Source organism: Cucurbita maxima, unplaced genomic scaffold (genome assembly GCF_002738345.1).
Source record: "Cucurbita maxima cultivar Rimu unplaced genomic scaffold, Cmax_1.0 Cma_Scf00001, whole genome shotgun sequence".
Lineage (NCBI taxonomy): Eukaryota > Viridiplantae > Streptophyta > Magnoliopsida > Cucurbitales > Cucurbitaceae > Cucurbita > Cucurbita maxima.
In genome coordinates this window covers 7,732,144-7,749,067 of record NW_019272017.1, presented here as the reverse complement: position 1 = coordinate 7,749,067, position 16,924 = coordinate 7,732,144, and the positions used below count along the sequence as shown (strand labels likewise).

The 16,924-nt window shown below is 36.4% G+C and overlaps 3 protein-coding genes across 8 annotated transcripts; 2 read left to right on the top strand and 1 right to left on the bottom strand.

Annotated features, from left to right (window-relative positions):
* The first annotated feature begins 652 nt into the window (after nucleotides 1–652).
* On the top strand, nucleotides 653–9,086 carry LOC111476421 (serine/threonine-protein phosphatase 2A 65 kDa regulatory subunit A beta isoform). 3 transcript variants are annotated; one of them, XM_023120252.1, is made up of 14 exons: nucleotides 702–760; nucleotides 1,290–1,369; nucleotides 1,511–1,927; nucleotides 2,384–2,630; nucleotides 3,005–3,117; nucleotides 3,635–3,714; nucleotides 4,266–4,407; nucleotides 4,490–4,570; nucleotides 5,359–5,463; nucleotides 5,601–5,783; nucleotides 7,541–7,633; nucleotides 8,034–8,173; nucleotides 8,324–8,390; nucleotides 8,521–9,086. In XM_023120252.1, the coding sequence occupies exons 3-14, from the start codon at nucleotides 1,535–1,537 to the stop codon at nucleotides 8,638–8,640; spliced, it is 1,764 nt and encodes a 587-aa protein (XP_022976020.1). In that variant the 5' UTR covers nucleotides 702–760; nucleotides 1,290–1,369; nucleotides 1,511–1,534; the 3' UTR covers nucleotides 8,641–9,086. The 3 variants fall into 3 exon arrangements, with proteins under 3 accessions (XP_022975874.1, XP_022975945.1, XP_022976020.1); XM_023120106.1 differs by lacking the exon at nucleotides 1,290–1,369 and having other exon boundaries at nucleotides 653–760; XM_023120177.1 differs by lacking the exon at nucleotides 1,290–1,369 and having other exon boundaries at nucleotides 656–760; nucleotides 1,519–1,927.
* Nucleotides 6,838–14,499, bottom strand: LOC111481140 (probable carboxylesterase 6). 4 transcript variants are annotated; one of them, XR_002718036.1, is made up of 4 exons: nucleotides 14,191–14,499; nucleotides 13,000–13,187; nucleotides 12,252–12,881; nucleotides 6,838–6,850 (listed from the first exon to the last, which is right to left on the bottom strand). XR_002718036.1 is itself a non-coding variant. In XM_023126607.1 (4 exons), the coding sequence occupies exon 4, from the start codon at nucleotides 12,244–12,246 to the stop codon at nucleotides 11,194–11,196; it is 1,053 nt and encodes a 350-aa protein (XP_022982375.1). In that variant the 5' UTR covers nucleotides 12,247–12,438; nucleotides 12,741–12,881; nucleotides 13,000–13,187; nucleotides 14,191–14,499; the 3' UTR covers nucleotides 10,278–11,193. The 4 variants fall into 4 exon arrangements, 3 of the variants coding, with proteins under 3 accessions (XP_022982375.1, XP_022982445.1, XP_022982294.1); XM_023126607.1 differs by lacking the exon at nucleotides 6,838–6,850 and having other exon boundaries at nucleotides 10,278–12,438; nucleotides 12,741–12,881; XM_023126677.1 differs by lacking the exon at nucleotides 6,838–6,850 and having other exon boundaries at nucleotides 10,278–12,438; nucleotides 12,801–12,881.
* Nucleotides 14,500–15,786: 1,287 nt separating this feature from the next.
* On the top strand, nucleotides 15,787–16,879 carry LOC111485239. Its single transcript, XM_023132074.1, has 3 exons — nucleotides 15,787–15,810; nucleotides 16,361–16,695; nucleotides 16,778–16,879. The coding sequence occupies exons 2-3, from the start codon at nucleotides 16,377–16,379 to the stop codon at nucleotides 16,858–16,860; spliced, it is 402 nt and encodes a 133-aa protein (XP_022987842.1). The 5' UTR covers nucleotides 15,787–15,810; nucleotides 16,361–16,376; the 3' UTR covers nucleotides 16,861–16,879.
* Nucleotides 16,880–16,924: the final 45 nt, after the last annotated feature.

Genomic DNA, 16,924 nt, shown 5'->3' with positions numbered 1-16,924 from the left:
TTCTTCTGCATGACATGCCCCAACCTAGAAGGTCATAGTTACATTAAATATGTCAGGAAAACGATTCTTTCAAATTTCTTAATATATGACTTAAAATCATCACATTTGAATATTATTCGTATCAATGTCAAAAAATAGGTTAAAATAACCTAATTAAGATTTTCTCTAATTGTCATGAAAAAAAAAAATCTCTAAACGTTGTTTTGAATAGAACATAATGATGTAACCAAACATATGAGGATGTCCAAATGTTTTCAAATACGAACCTGAGTTCAACTAAACTATTTTACCTATACATACACACATGTTTGTTATCCCAAAACTTAATTTCATAAATATGTAAATGTATTTTAGCAATAACTCCATCCTTAAGTTTGATCCATTTTATATAATGATATTAATTGGATATTAAAAAAATAATATTATATAAAGTCAATTCTCAAGATATTGCTCCTCTTGACCTGGGTTGTTAAGGCCCATGAAACATGAACCCGACACATTTGGGCTTGGTTTTCAGCTTACAAAAATAAGAAAGCCCAAAATCAACGGCCTATGAGTAGTTAATACGAATATTTGGAATCGATTCTTGTAATAAGCCCAATAAACTAGGATTTGATGGGCCGGCCCTTAAAAGCTTACTACAATTCTGTTATTATACAATTCCAGATCGGGTTTTCTTGTTCTTGTGGTCTCTCTCCCTTTCCTTCTTTCTCTCCGACGACAGGTTCCTGAAGCTCAGCCAGCCAGGGCATTGATCTAGGTGAGTCCGCTTTCACTTTTCCACTTTCCTCCACCATTTTTGTTTTACATCTCCATTCTTCGTCTGAGCAGCGCTTTGTTTAATCTGGATTTCACGTCTTTACTGAGTTGTTGAGAGGAAGGGAATTGTGAGATCGAATTCTTTGTGTCGCGTACCTTAGGTTTCAAGGAACAACATAATAATTCGACGGCGCTGTTCACGTTCTTGATAGAGAAACTTCGATTCTGACCTTTCTAACTGCATAACACTGAACTTAGGGTTCGGACCTTCGAATCTGCGTCATTTCTCTTACCACTTGGGTGTTTTTACCATTTCTCTATGGTTCTTTAGCTTATCCTTTCTTGCCCTCAGATCTTGGATTTCGGATCTGATTTGTCCATTTCTACCTGTTACCTTTTGTTTGTGAAGTCGAGGATCATAAATCAACAACGAACCTTCAATATCTAGTGTAATTAGTGGTTTCCATCTAGTTATTAGAGATCCTTCTGAGCATTGATTTTATCTACTTTCTACTTTGAACGTCCGGAAGGCACGAGTTTGACATAAGCGGGCAAAGTTGCGCTTGGGCATTTTTCGTTACGTCAGTGTTTTTAGTCCGTTTCGGATGCGGTGGGTCGCTTTTTCGTTCTTATATATATATATATATTGATATCTATGTTATTGTTTTCCCATCATTCTATATGTCTTTTTTGGAACCGTCTTTTTGTAGCTGTGAACCGTTTGTTTTTTCCCCCTCCATCACGTTTTTAGTTTTACAGGAAAGCGCTGAATAAGATGTCTATGGTTGACGAACCACTATATCCGATAGCTGTTCTAATTGATGAGCTAAAAAATGATGACATTCAGCTACGGTTAAACTCAATTCGTAGACTGTCAACAATTGCTCGTGCTCTTGGGGAGGAGCGAACCCGTAAAGAGTTGATCCCATTTCTGAGTGAAAACAATGATGATGATGATGAGGTGCTTCTTGCTATGGCTGAGGAATTGGGAGTGTTCATCCCATATGTTGGTGGAGTTGAGCATGCCCATGTTTTGCTTCCACCTTTAGAAACTCTGTGCACTGTTGAGGAAACGTGTGTGAGGGACAAAGCTGTGGAGTCATTGTGCAGAATTGGATCCCAGATGAGAGAGAGTGACTTAGTTGACTGGTTCATTCCTCTCGTCAAGGTTAGTATTTCCCTCTACTACAATTTTCTTTTTTCTTATTTCCTTCGGTATGCATTCCATTTTCTTAGCTGACACATGCAGTAAGTGTCCTGTTGAGAAGTATCCATAAATAAAAGATGTCAGCAAAAGATGCGTCCCATGATATATTGAATGTTCTGGGATGGTATTTATGTCTTGGTCATTGACCTATACTTTTGACGTCTTTTCAACGCAACAATATGTTTTTCTAAAGAATGCAGCCCAAAATGACTAACTTTTATTACATTGAACCAATTCTGAGACCCTTTTAGCTTCTTTCCTGTTTTAGCCCTTTTGTTTCTTCTGTCAAAAATCTGTGAATTGCTAGCTTTTGCTTTCTTTCTTTTATTTATTTATTTTTATATAAACAATCTTTGATAGCTTTGAGTCTGATGTTTTCTAAGGGTTTTTGTGTGTTTGTGCTTGAACATATATCAGAGATTGGCAGCTGGTGAATGGTTTACAGCTAGAGTATCTTCATGTGGGCTATTCCATATCGCCTACCCTAGTGCTCCAGAGATGTTGAAGACTGAGTTGCGGTCAATATATGGCCAGCTGTGTCAAGATGACATGCCCATGGTAAGGAGGTCTGCGGCAACAAATTTAGGAAAATTTGCTGCCACTATTGAACCTGCTCATCTGAAGACTGATATCATGACAATATTTGAGGATCTTACACAAGACGGTATTATCTGTATCTGTTACCTGACTGTGGTTACTTTTCTCGTTCCTTGTGGTCTTTGAATTGATGTGGACAATGATTGTGTGGTTTCTAGTGGGTGCATCACGTGGGTTGTGTATTGCTGGTTAAAGTTTGGACTTATTGTTTAAATTTTTGAATTTTTTTTGGAGTGTATGTGCAGTATGCAAATTAGTTGAGATCATTATGTCTTAGGTGTATCTATGCTTCATTTGGCTTTCAGCACCAGATTAACAGGGAAAAAAACATGGGTCTTTCTCTTGTTGCAAAAGCATGAGAATTGCTCTTTAGAATTCTTTGTATTATACAGTTGTCTGTTTTAGTACATTTTGTGTTTCTTACATCAAGTTTTTTCACAGACCAAGACTCTGTAAGATTGCTGGCCGTTGAGGGTTGTGCTGCTTTGGGCAAGTTATTGGAGCCCCAAGATTGTGTATTGCATATTCTTCCCGTTATTGTTAACTTCTCTCAGGTATATTTTTGCTCAATTTATTGCTTTCACTGTTTGAAATGTATGCCCGGGAAATTTGTTAGTACAATCATATATACTGTTGAGATGTATCTTCATTGAATGATCAGATCAAGTGTTATCTTTTTTTGGAACAAAGATCGATTGTTATTGTACAATAACATCTTGTAATCTATTGGTTCCATGTCCTTTTGATGAACGTCTGAATGCATTGAAATATGTTTCCTTTGTATTTCTGCTGTTTAGTTGTAACTTTTTAGTTATAGTAAGTATGACTTAGATGTACAAATGTCCAAGTTCTTTTTAAGTTTCTATCAAAAAAATTTGAGCTGTCCTTGGGGATTCTTGAATTTTCTTTAAGAAAGAGCACAGAAAAATTGATTATTTCTTCATGTGAGTACCTCTATGGTGTATAACAAATGGTGAAAGTGGTATGTACATGCTTCATACCCTCATGGTCTTGACCCATTTTCTCCAAGCTCTAATTTCTTTCTTGTTCCCTGCTTTTCCTGTTATGTAGGATAAGTCTTGGCGCGTGCGTTACATGGTTGCAAACCAGTTATACGAATTGTGTGAGGCTGTAGGACCGGAACCAACTAGGTAATTTCTTATTAATCTATGAAGAAAATTGGTTATTGATCTATGTAGAAAGATACAAATGCTATTTTTTTTTTGGGACTGTGTTGTGGAAACCCATGAAATGTAATAATGTATGACCCTCCTTTATCATTTGGTTTATTTGGCTAAATCGATGTAAGCCCCCTACTTCCTCCTGTTCTGGATATATGGGTTTCTCAAGAGGAGGTTGCCTCTTTTTAGTTTTTTCTTACAGTCAGTTCTTCTGAATTTCCTTTGCTCTTTATTCTTGGCAATTGGGGATACTTCAGTTTCTTTAGTTTTTTTGGTGGCTCCTCCTCTGTCATTGGTTCACTTATGTGCACGTATGACCCTGTTGTTTTAATTTTATTTATCTTAATTATCATATTTTCTTTATAAAAAAATTAGAGTGCTTGTATACTTTTTTTGCTAATACTATATAAACACAGGAAATAGTTCTTATATTAGGAGGTGTTGTGAATATTGTGCCATTTGTACTGTATATTGAGTTCTTATATGGTTCATACTGCATGAATTTGTTTTTGGGTGGTAAGGACGGATTTGGTACCTGCTTATGTGCGCTTGCTTCGTGACAATGAAGCTGAAGTTCGAATAGCAGCTGCTGGCAAAGTGACCAAGTTTTGCCGGATTTTAAGTCCAGAATTGGCAATTCAGCATATCCTTCCCTGCGTGAAGGTGCATATGCTATTTCAGAGTTTGAATTTCCTTTTCATATGTGCACTTTTACATGCTGAGCATAAGCCATTAATGACTACAGGAATTGTCGTCAGATTCCTCTCAGCATGTCCGTTCAGCTTTAGCCTCAGTTATCATGGGAATGGCTCCTGTGTTGGGAAAGGTAAGAAGTTTTCATATTGGTTTTCACAAATTTGTTGCCCATGATTATTGATTACTAAAACTGATTATTGATGCTCACTATAAACTGACAGTTGAATTTTTGTTTGTTATTTAATTGGGAACTTTAATCCGTATCTTTCTTCAATCAGCCTGCTTGGAAGCCAAGCCTAGTTTCTTTGTGCAATTTTTGTGTTTTCTTTTCTTTTCTAGTGGGGAGAGGGGGGAGGGGGGAGGACACTGTGGAATGTGAGGAAATCATGGATGCTGCTTAATATTTCTGAATTTTGATGACTACAAAGTGATGTGAAATAAATAATGTTGCTGGTTAATGCTTATGTGCAATGTAAGGTCCATAGTTGACTTTGGAGACACCTTTTTATATGTATTTGTAATTTTATCTAAACAGTGAGTGGTGCTGTTTATTATTATTATTTTCTGAATTTTGAAGGTCAAGAAGTGGTGTGATTAATAATAATTTGCTGATTAGTATTTCTGTTAGCATAACAGGTAGTTTTCTATTTTAAGGGTTGCGATTTATATATTGGAAATTTTATGAAAAACTGCAAGGGATTGGGAACTGGATCGTGTTTAGTATTTCCTTATTTTGAAGGCAGAGAAGTGATATGAATTAAACATTCATATCATTTGGAGATTGCAGTGTTGAGTGTCATAGCTCTATACTCACTGGATCTTAGACGACTACGTCACACTTGTATTTGTTGGAGCATTCTGGTGGTATATTATTGTTTGTACTGGACATCAAAAATCTCACTCAGATGGCTTGTGCAGGATGCTACTATTGAACAGCTGCTTCCGATATTCCTTTCTCTTCTGAAGGATGAATTTCCTGATGTGCGCCTCAATATCATCAGCAAGCTTGATCAAGTAAATCAGGTTTGTTATAAGTGACCTTGAAACTGAAATGGAAAGGTTATTAGCTAGCATCCTAATTTATGATGCTGATTTATACTTCACATATCTTCTCTCTCCAAAACATTTTACTGTCATCTTATCACAAACCTGTTATGCAGGTTATTGGAATTGATCTCTTGTCCCAATCATTGTTACCTGCCATAGTTGAACTTGCTGAGGATAGGCATTGGAGGGTTAGGTTAGCTATTATAGAATACATTCCTTTACTGGCAAGTCAGCTGGGTGTTGGGTTTTTTGACGATAAGCTTGGCGCTCTTTGCATGCAGTGGTTACAGGATAAGGTTTGTGTTTCTTGATCTTCAATAAGACTTTTTATGGTTTAAGACTGCGTGAAAATATCAATTTTAATGTGAATAACATGCTTCTGGGTGAATGTTACTGAAGTTTGTGAGAAAATGATATATGCTCTTGGTTGAATAAGGTACCTTGCTGTTCATCAGATCATTAATTTGTCAATCGTAATCACTGTGCAACTGAACCATGATGAAAGTAATACAAAACTAATTACACTAGATGTCCCTTTTTGTTTGAATTATTTTAGAGATTCTATATCGTCACTACAAAGCATTGAAAGATCAAATACTGGACATGCCTAAATTGACTCTCCGACTTCTTATTCACTTGACTTATATAATTTTAGGTCAGGTCAGTTATACATTTATTATTTTTATAGTACACAAGAATTTTATATCACAGTGAACCAGAATAAAAACTCAGGAGGGGCGACAATCCATAACACAGCCTTTAGTAACATAGGGTTCATTGTAACAGTAAAACAGAAGGATTGGTCTTTTGGTCATTATTAATAAGGAGATAAAAAGGTTGCATAAGATTCCATCTCCCTGTGCTTGATTTCATTAAGTCCTCCATCCCTCTAGCCACGATAAATATGGAAGGTTTTGAGGCATATATGCATAGGATTCTAGTTTTATCAGAGGGCCTGATATCCATAACTGTATTGTGGAGGACCATCCAAACCCTCATAACCATGAAAGGCTAGCCAAAGATGTATTGTACAGAGATAAAGCAAGGAATCAGTGGAAAAATGTCTAGCTTATATATTTTTTATCTAGCTTGCAGTTTTAGAAACATCTAGAGCTAGAAAGCCAACTTTGGTTGCTTCTTAGCTCATTGCGTCAATGCTCTTTCTAGGTTAGTCATCGTTCTTTCTAGCTTAGGGAGCAGTCAAAGTTTCACAGCCTCAGGGACCCTTCATAGTCGGTTTGTTTTTAGTGCTACGGGAATTACTTGTAGGTTTTCTCAATCAGTGATCTAGCTATATTTTTATATAATTTTTGTTAAAATATAAACATTAAAGAAATGGACAAGAAACGAAGGGGATGAGATGCTAAAAACATCTTTTTCTTTCTTTCTTCTTCCTCCTCTCTCTCTCATGTAGAAAAAGATATAAATAAATTCGGACACCTAAAGTGAGAGGAAGTCAATAAATACTAAAGAAGAAAAAGATTGTAATTATCTTCCATAAAAAAAGGTAGGATGAGAATACAAATATGTTCGATTCTTTGTCAATTTAACATAATTTATTGGATATAAGATATCGATTACTATTCCAGGTTAGTAATAATCCCTCACTTTAAATGTTGAATGAATAAAATATGCTTGATTCTTGTAATCTTCAACCGTCAACAGGAATGACTCCAAGGAAAGTAATATTTGGATTACCTTGTTGATCGCTTGTTTGTGATTTGAATTACTCCACAAGCAAGAATACAAATATGCTTGTTTGTGATTTTAAAATCCACTAATGAAATACCATAGCTCTAGATTATCATCCACCCAAAATTTGTAACCATCCAAAAATCTTCCTTGAAGTTCATATTGCATGATTGAGATGTCTTGGTACATATCATATCAAAAAGTTATTCTACTAGCAACACCATATGCTATTGCAATAAGAAAAAGTTACTTTAAAAGGACAGTTTGAAAGATATCACTGGCTTGTTGTACATTAGGCAGTTCTTATTTATTTATTTATATATATTTTTAAAAATTCTATTGCACTGATTGCTCCTTGCAGGTTTACTCAATCCGTGATGCAGCTGCAAATAATTTGAAGCGCCTTGCAGAAGAATTTGGTCCTGAGTGGGCAATGCAGCATATTGTCCCACAGGTTTGTTTCGTATGAATTTCACAATCTCATATAGGCTGACCTAGATGATAGACAGACGTTTTCTTTTAAACAATTTCTTATATTTATATCACTTTATTTGGACAATAACACCGAGAAGGGAGGGTGATCATAGAAAAATTTTCCTTTCCCTGTTTGGATGAGAAATTAATATGAGCCGTCTGAAGAAAAGGGAAAAATAGTATATTAATGGCCTAGCCCCTACCAGAGGGAATTAAAAGTTTTTCCAATTGGGTTGAGTCGTCAGGGTAGAACACCATCCGGAGGTCATGGAGAAAAATATTTCGCTAACTAACATTTCTAGAAATTCTTTTCACCCTGCCTTCTGCACACAATCTATGCACTTTGTATTCCACTAACTGAATTGGCGTTTCACAAACAGGTTCTTGACATGATTAACAACCCACACTATTTGTATCGAATGACTGTTCTTCGTGCGGTCTCTCTTCTTGCCCCAGTTATGGGCTCAGAAATCACATGCTCAAAGCTTTTACCAGTGGTTATCAGTTCTTCCAAGGATAGGTACATGTCATAAATTTGTTAATGAAACTCATGTTATAATTTTTACCAGTGGTTATCAGTTCTCAATAAAAATGAATTGTGGGTGTTAGCACAGTTGGCTTGTGTCCCTTGTTTTGGCTCTTCTTCGGTGATAAATTTTAGTTTTTGCAGGGTTCCAAATATCAAGTTTAATGTGGCGAAGGTGTTGCAGTCTCTCATTCCCATAGTTGACCAACCTGTAAGTAGTTTTGTGATACTTTATGTGTTTATGCCTTTTTCGTTCCAACTGATTTCATTTGATGTCCTTTTGTCTATTTTAGTTTCTTTCTCAATGTTCGTTGTAATATTGGATAATACTTGGAACGCAGGTGGTGGAAAAAACTATCCGTCCTAGTCTAGTTGAACTGAGTGAGGATCCAGATGTAGATGTCCGGTTCTTTGCTAACCAAGCTCTTCAATCAATTGATCACGTGATGATGTCTAGTTAGACGGGATTCCATATCCATGATGAACATCTGTACGAAAGGTGTGCTTTTGCAGAAGTTGCTATTGTTTTTATGCGAAATAGCTGTATGTTTCTTCCCCCCGTTGGTTGTTGTAGTGCAGTTCTAGCGTGCAGAGCGAGCCATTCAAGACTTCTGGGTTTTACTCAGTTGATCATTTGTGGATGATGATTGAGTAGAGTCTTCATGCTTTCTATTCTTCTGCATAATCTAATATTCTTTCTTCATTTGTCTTTTTTCCAACAATTGGCTCAGAATTTGTTGGATGTTGAACTGGGGGGGGAGGGGGTGGTATGAAGTCTCCATTTGTAACTATACTTTTTTTGATTGCCAACCCTCAGTCTCTACTGTAATAGTTATCAATTTGTATTAATTATTATTGACTGACTTCACTAAGTTTCCCAAAGTAAATGGGTACATATATCGACATAGATTCTGCTTGTTGACACATTTGCAGAATTTATATACCTGGGAGTGCTACAAAGAAACTAGGAAGCAGCCATGTTAGCCAACCTTGAAAGCTTTTACTGGTAAGTAGTAGATTGTTCGAGGCAAACAACTCACAACTTTGGTATAATGTTAGTTCTTAGCTTTGTAAGTTGTTTATTCTGTTGTATCAGTCATTTTATTCACATACTCCAAATTGCCCAGTGGAGCTATTCAAACCAGTTACTTCAAATCAAATGCAATATTCAATGTACAGTGTTAATTAAAACCATTGTTCAACTCCAGCAATACTAATTGACAATCAACGTGGCCAAACTTTTTCTTTTTGTTTGACCATTGTGACAGTATTAAAACGTTTAAAGCCCATTGATGATGTTTAGTGAAATAAGAACAAACAATGGTATTATGAAACAGTCTAGAATTGCGATATTAAGTTCGTTAGTTTGAAGCAGGCTAAAAATAGTTTGAAAGATGTGCAATTACAAGGCCTTGTTTCTACAATTCCATGCTCGAAGTCTTAAATGGTATGCCCAAGGATCAAAATGTGACATTTATAGTACAGAGCATTTTATAAAGCAAAGTCTGAACTAGTAACTACAGATTATTACCTGATTAAAACCTCAAGATAATTCAAGTATTTCCTCCATAAAATTGATAGCTTCCAAGGGAATCATAATAAATAATTGATTTATCACTCAACCCGAATCTCGAACTATAAGGTGCTTGGTCAGAAATTGAGTCTTTGGTAGAAAACTTGATGAGTGGTAAATAGTATTATAAAATAATTGCAAGGATCAAAAGTGGTTTGGAAGTTTCTAAAGATAGGTTAATAAAAGGTAATCTAAATGCTTTTAGGGCCAACATTACTAATCTCCTATGCAACACCCAACTAGAACAAAATAGCATTCTCACTCAATGTGAGAGAATTGGTAAGAAAAGTTAATCAGTAATTTTTGAAAAACAAATCTTGAAAATATTTTAAAAATTACATTTGTAAGGTATGGAATTTGCAAAGACCCACTGGACCATCTCTATATAATAAATGTTTTAATTTCCAATTTTTCATATTGCTACGATATTAACACTATCTAATAGACATGTCATATAGAATTTTCAAGACCGATAAACTCACAGTTTAAAATTCGAAAATATAGCAAGATTTACTTGAGAATTAAATGGATATAACTACAGGATTTAGGAACTCAATACATATAACCAAGGAAATTTAAGAACTAAAATTACGATTTAATCTTATCAAAACTAACAAAAAAAAGATAGAAGATAAAAGAAAAAGAAAAACAAAAGACGTTAACTCTTACAACGGCTAGCTCTCTACACATGAAAAAAGCAAGCGCCAGGCCACCAATGTGCATCATCAAAGACTAAAAGGAATGGGGTGAATTTGGCCCCCCAACCAATATCCATTGTCGTAAAGTTGGCACTTATCCTTTCGGGAAGTGAGGGCCCTAAATTTGTCCTTACTTTCACTTCATCATTCACCCTTAGCGTCCCATCAGCCATCCACTAATGTAGAGTCAGTCCCTCTCCCAAAGTGTAAGGCTTCTTTCCAGTAGAGTATCTAAAAAGGCTGAGATTAGAGACGAAAAAAGGAGAGACAATTTCATTGCTGCCTTAAAAGTTTGCTGCCGAAGAAGACAAGAGAGCTTAAGAAAAGTACAGAAGAGCTCAAGAACGGTGAGTGAAATTTTTCACCAATCAGACCGATTCTTGAGAGTAGAGTCTCACTTAATAAGATTGAGATGGCGGTTACTATGACAAGAAGAGTAGAAGAAGTGGGCTAACTGTTCGACACTTCTTTAAAATATTGTCTTTATCGTAAGAGCTAACTTGAGTATTTCCCTTTCACTTCCATCTTTGAACATCTTTGAAAAATTTTGAAGGGTGTGAGTCAGGGAAGAGATAATCTATATTCACATAGGACATTCCAAATTGTGTACAGCAATCTCCTTTGAGGTATATAAGTAAATATTAAGTGGGTAGTGATAAATCTGATGAGAATGCTCGCTCTCTTTTCTTTGAGGGAAAACAAAATCTGAAAAAAGTCTTCCTTTTGTACAAATTCAAATGAAGCTATACACTTAAGAAATCCTTGATATGATCCATCATTTCAAGGGTCCGAGTTTGAGAGAGTTGTGACTTGTTCAGAACCTGAAACGCATGGCCAACTCCTTCATAGACCACATAATTGATCAGCTTACCCACTCTATGTAAAGCAGAGCAAAACTCCAAGCTCCTATCTTTCAATATGTCCATTTCTGATATACATATCAAACTAGGCAAAACCCTCAAATCCTCAACCTCAAACACTCCATTTGCCGAAGGGTTGCACCATGGATGGTCACGGTTCGCCCTGGAAGGCAATGCCAACCGCCAGTACGTATCAGAAACTGCCGTCGTCAGTGGCGAATGAGGAGGTTGGACAAGAAACTTTTCTGACTTGGTCCTTGACTCTCCACCGAAGAATGGCTGAATCAAAATGTTACCTTTAATAACTAACGGTTTCATGACCACAGCTCCAGAAGCAGTCGTCTTGCCACCAAGTCTGGCTGCTACATTGAAGGCTATGTTGCCACCGGCACTATCACCTCCAAGGTAGATTTTGGTAAAGTCGCAGTATCTTGACCACCAATTCTGCTTGGCCCCATTAAAGGCAACTTGTTTCAACCATTGAAGGGTCTTTAATCCGTCTTCATAAGGAGCAGGAAGAGGGTTTTCTGGAGCCAAACGATAATTCACAGACATAATTATACAGTCAGCTTTTGCAGATAGCTTGGCCAGGAACTCATGGTAGCAACTCCAACTGGCCGAGCCGACACAAAACCCACCTCCATGGAAATATACAAGCAAAGGCAGCTTCTCCTGGCACTGTGTTGGAATGTAGAAACGTGCCCAAATGTTGTTCAGCTTATCCACAACTACATCCCAAGAAGTAACACCAAGCTCTGGTGGCAATGCATTAGAGACACTGGGAACTATCTGGGGCCTTTCCACATACCCATTTCCGTAAACTCTAATGAGGCCTTCAATCTCCTCAACCAACACAGAATGTTGATCAAACCCATTACCATGCTCTTCAAAACTTGGAATTTGATCTAGGTTAATAGGCATTCTTTTTCTCCTCATAGAACGGGGTCGATGCAGAAATTAAATTAGGAGGCTTTTGAGAGTGTATAATTGGTTATGGACGGAAGTATGAACTTCTGATGTTCCTTATATAGATGATGAAAAGATGTCTTGTGGTATGACGTGGACACCTATTCTATCAAGTTGGGGCTCGGGGGGGGGGNGGGTGGGGTGGTAATAACCTTTCTTTTCCTGCCAAGTGGGCAATTGTCTGAGTGCCACGTGTTTTGACATTAAATTGATTCATGCAAAATAAGCTAGAGTAAGGAATTCTCTACTTCTTCTTAATTCCGTAGGAATGATATATAGAAGGTGAAATTCACATGTTTTGGTATATGCTGTATTTAAATTACGATAACAGAAAAAAAAAAAAAAAATCCATCTATCTATATATATATATATATCAATAATGCAAAGATAAAAAAGATCCAAGTAAAAAAAGGACAAGTGAGGCCTACAATTCTAGAATGCAATGCTTTTTCAATCCCACTTACGACTTTTTGAAATGGCTCACTTTGAATGCGCTTTGTCTGAAAAGCAAAGTCTGACTTAACTTGAAGTGGTGTGTATTCTCGGATTGGTGGGCTGTTATGGTCCACTGTCACCCCATTGGAAAGCTCCATTATTAATGTCTCCTTAAAGTTCAAGCATAAGAGAAAGATGTCATGTCGTTTGTCTGACTTCGATTCATAGTGACTTTTGGACTCCTTGCATCTTTAGACGCTATAAAAATTTAGAAAGAAAAAAAATTACCTCGAACATAATTAATAGCATTGTCGCGTCTGTTGCGCAGTCACCACGGCCAACACGCTATAAGGACTGTTGCCGAACATGTCCCAGCCATCACAATTGTTGCCCCCCAAAAGAAATTCGGTACCCATAATCGATCCAGTACAGCCTTTCTTTTGGGACTTTTTTCAAACACCTTGTACACGCCTCACCTGAGAGGGAAAAATGAAAACACCACCATTAAATATTCTTTATCCCCTTTAAATTTTTTCTATTAAGATTCACACATTGCAAGTTTCCAATCAAGACAGACATTCACGAACGAATGATAAATATTTTAAGTCTTCCAAATATGCGTGGTTTGTGCATCCCAGCTTCAAGGGTCAAACCTCACATACCAAATGTTCATATGTGCGATTGCCTGACAATGAATTTGAATGCAAAAAAGTTCAATTCTCGAAATAATTCAGATTGTAAAATTGCTAAAGAATCATAAATAGTGTCGAAAACAAATCTCCACCATGTGGAAATCTAGGTCAAGTTGTGGCTCAGATGCCATTTGGTTAAAGTGCGGAAATTGAAATTAAGAGCAGTTTTTCCTGCTGCTTTCAAGGCAGTCACCAAAGTTGGTTGTCCAAATGCTGCATTGTTCGTGAGCACCTAAATGTGGAGTCATACTCAATTGACTTTCACTCAAGTGCTGTAGCTAGCATGTCAATCTTCTTGTTCATGTCTGTTGGAAGATGATGATTGCACTATTTCAGAAAAGCAGCTTCTGCTTTGATTTCTTTCTTACGGCGAAAAGAAGACAATAAGGAACACTGCCAAAACCAACGTTAACACCGATGTCCCCTCAGTCGGAGCCGGTGTTCTATCTGAAAAGATGTCCAAAATAAAATGGTACCATTTCATATCCCTCTCTAAATTTATTGTCATACGTACCTATAATCTTAACATTTATGTTATCAAACCTACTTACAGAAATAAACTCGAATTTTTCTTTGTTTATTCAAATTAGAATAAAAGCTTCACTTGCTTTAATAAATTTCTACAGTTAGCTGCTAACATCAATACAATGGCAAACAAGAGTTAAAAACAACATAACTTAAAGCCAGCCATTGATTAAGCAGAATCTTTAACTTAACACATCAAAAAACCATTATTAACAGAATTGATTTTCTCCTTGTTAATTGGCAATCAGCAATTAGCAATTACCTCCTGTTGATTGACAATTACAGTAAACCTTGCTGCTCGAGATGCCTCAAATCCTCAATTACAATTGTCACGGAGCTCCTTAAATCCTCCTATTATTAATTGAGCGATTGTTAATCGATGAACGAAAGCCAGGCCAAGACTGTGAGTTAATTGTTAGAAGGAGTTACAACGAGATGAAGAAGGAGAGAGCGTGCAAAGAGACGATTGATGAATGAAAGAAGGAGAGAAAAACAATGGATGAAATTGGAGAAACTCAAACCAAGCGAAGAGACAACGAAAGAATGAAGAAGAAGAAGCGTATGCGCGCGCGAACGTCAAATTAAAACGACACTAAAATTGGAAAAACAAAAATATTAATAATCAGAATTATATAAAATTCCTATATTTGCAACACAATTAGCCAAAATGGTTAATTTTAACGGAGTAATGGACTAAAATCGATAATATTGGCTAGTTTCACACCTCTAAAAAATTGTCTTTTATTTAAACTAATAATTTTTTTTCGAAATTTACACTGATATCCTTTTAACTTTTTGTAATTACTTTTATAGTTAGAAGAGTAACCTGTCTAATTTGAGTATATTTTTCGATTAAAATAATTATTTTCACGTGTTATTTAAAAAAAAAAATAGTTTCCTATGATCCTTTCTCGTGACAGCATGTGTTTGTGCTTCTATTCATGTAATTACCTCAAAAAATTTCTCCCTCCCTCAAGTTCTCTCCGAGTCGGTCTCCACTAAACCATATATGATATTAATTACATCAAAACATACCAATACTAATAGTAAAATTTAAAATATAATGACAAAAAATAATAAAAAAAAAAGAGTAGGAATAAAAGACGTAAATGGGGAATATATATATATATATATATATATATATACACAGTAAGAATGCCCCATTTTGTAGGGGGCTTAATGGCTTATTGCTTATGCTTGTGGGTGAATGAGGTGAAATAGGATTATTATAAGTAAAAATAATAAATTTAATAGGAAGAATGTCATTAAATCTTATGCTTTCCATTGGTCGGCAATTGGGGATTATATTATAGGAAGAAGGTGGAATCTTGCAATAGAAAGGATGGTTTTGTTTAGCTATTTATGTCTCAAATTCAAAGCTTTTATCAAGTTTGAATATTATGTGAACTCTAACTCTTTCTTTTTCGTGCATAAAGGTTTCATTCATTTGTAAATTATAAAAAATCATTTCTTTCACCGCATGGCGTTAATGAATCATTCCTTGCGCACACTGGGCGGCAGGTTTACCAATTTATTTGCACTCCAATTCCCTGCCGGAAATTTCCAAGTTTTTCGCACAAGCAATGGGTGCACCAATCACTGCAAGCCCTCTCTGTCCCCCTCAACTTGAGCAGATACCGGTGGACCCACCAAGCAACTGGGGAGTCGCGTTTTGGGGAAAGTTGGCCCGCGCCGCCATGTGGGGGTGGTTGAATCTGCCAGGAAAAGAGGGCGACGGCGCTTGTGACGGTGCCGACGGTAGAGAAGAGAAAAAGTAGCGTTTTCCGGCGAATAATCCACAAATTTGAAGAATGTATGAGAAGAAATGTTAAGGGCTGTGTTCTCTTGATTTGAAACGCACATCAGAGACAGTTTCCAAATGGTGGAGTAGATAAGAAATGGATGCAATTAATAAGTAATTAGCTGAAATGGATGCATTGACATATTGTAATTAATTGAGATTAATTAGTCAAATTGGTAAAAATGGGGTATAATACATAAGATTCCAAATTAACAAGTAGATATTTATTTATTAGAACTATTTTGGTGTCTAATACCAAGTTTAGGAAGTAGGCGAGGGAGTACATGTACAATAACTAGAAACACAACGCTGTCTTTCAATTTTATCAAATTAAACGGTAACCCTACTTAAAAGTTAAGTTAGTTCTACGATTATCCAAATTTGGAGGGCAGTTGATTTTAATGTAGGGAAAAAAATCATTGAATTGATTCCATTTCACTTGGCCAATTGATCTTAATGTACAAGTTTATGACATTAATGAAGCAATTAACATCTAGACAGGAGCCGTGTAAGCTTAACGCTCAAATGGAGCCCCTATTTTCTGTATCTGTCACAACTCTGTCTCCTAGCAGAGTACTTTATTTGGTCTCATTTCACTATAAAATTCTATACCCAATCTCACTTCACACAGGAGAATCCCCATAACCATGGATTTCAAAGCAGAGCTCAACACACAAGTAGCAGAAGAAGATGATAGTTACTATGCTGAGATTAGGAAACAAATCATTCTACTTTTGACAACATACGATGACGACGAAGACGTCGAACGACCTCCCAAAACTGCAGCAAAACGAGGTGCAGAACAAAGCGGTCGTTGTCACCCACAGGCAGAGAGAAACTTGAGTTGGTGTCTAAATGGGAATGATTTAGAAGAACCTGTTTGGCATGTCAATTCATGGGAGAATGGGAATGGAACAGGAGTTTTCATCCCTCAAGCAGTCCAATTCAAAAGATACAGTATTTTCAGTATGTTCCTGTCTTGACTTTCGAGTTTCATAAGCACAAGGCAATATTTAACATAACATCACTTCTTGATTTTGTGTTGCAGGAAGGATGAGAAAGCATGAGAGAAAAGAAAAACACAGACTAAACAGACAAGACCAAGGATCATCCATGTTTTCAGGAGGCTAAATTGCAAAAAGAACTTCCCAACTTTACTTTTCTTTCAAAAGTTGCAATATTCGTCAAAATTTTC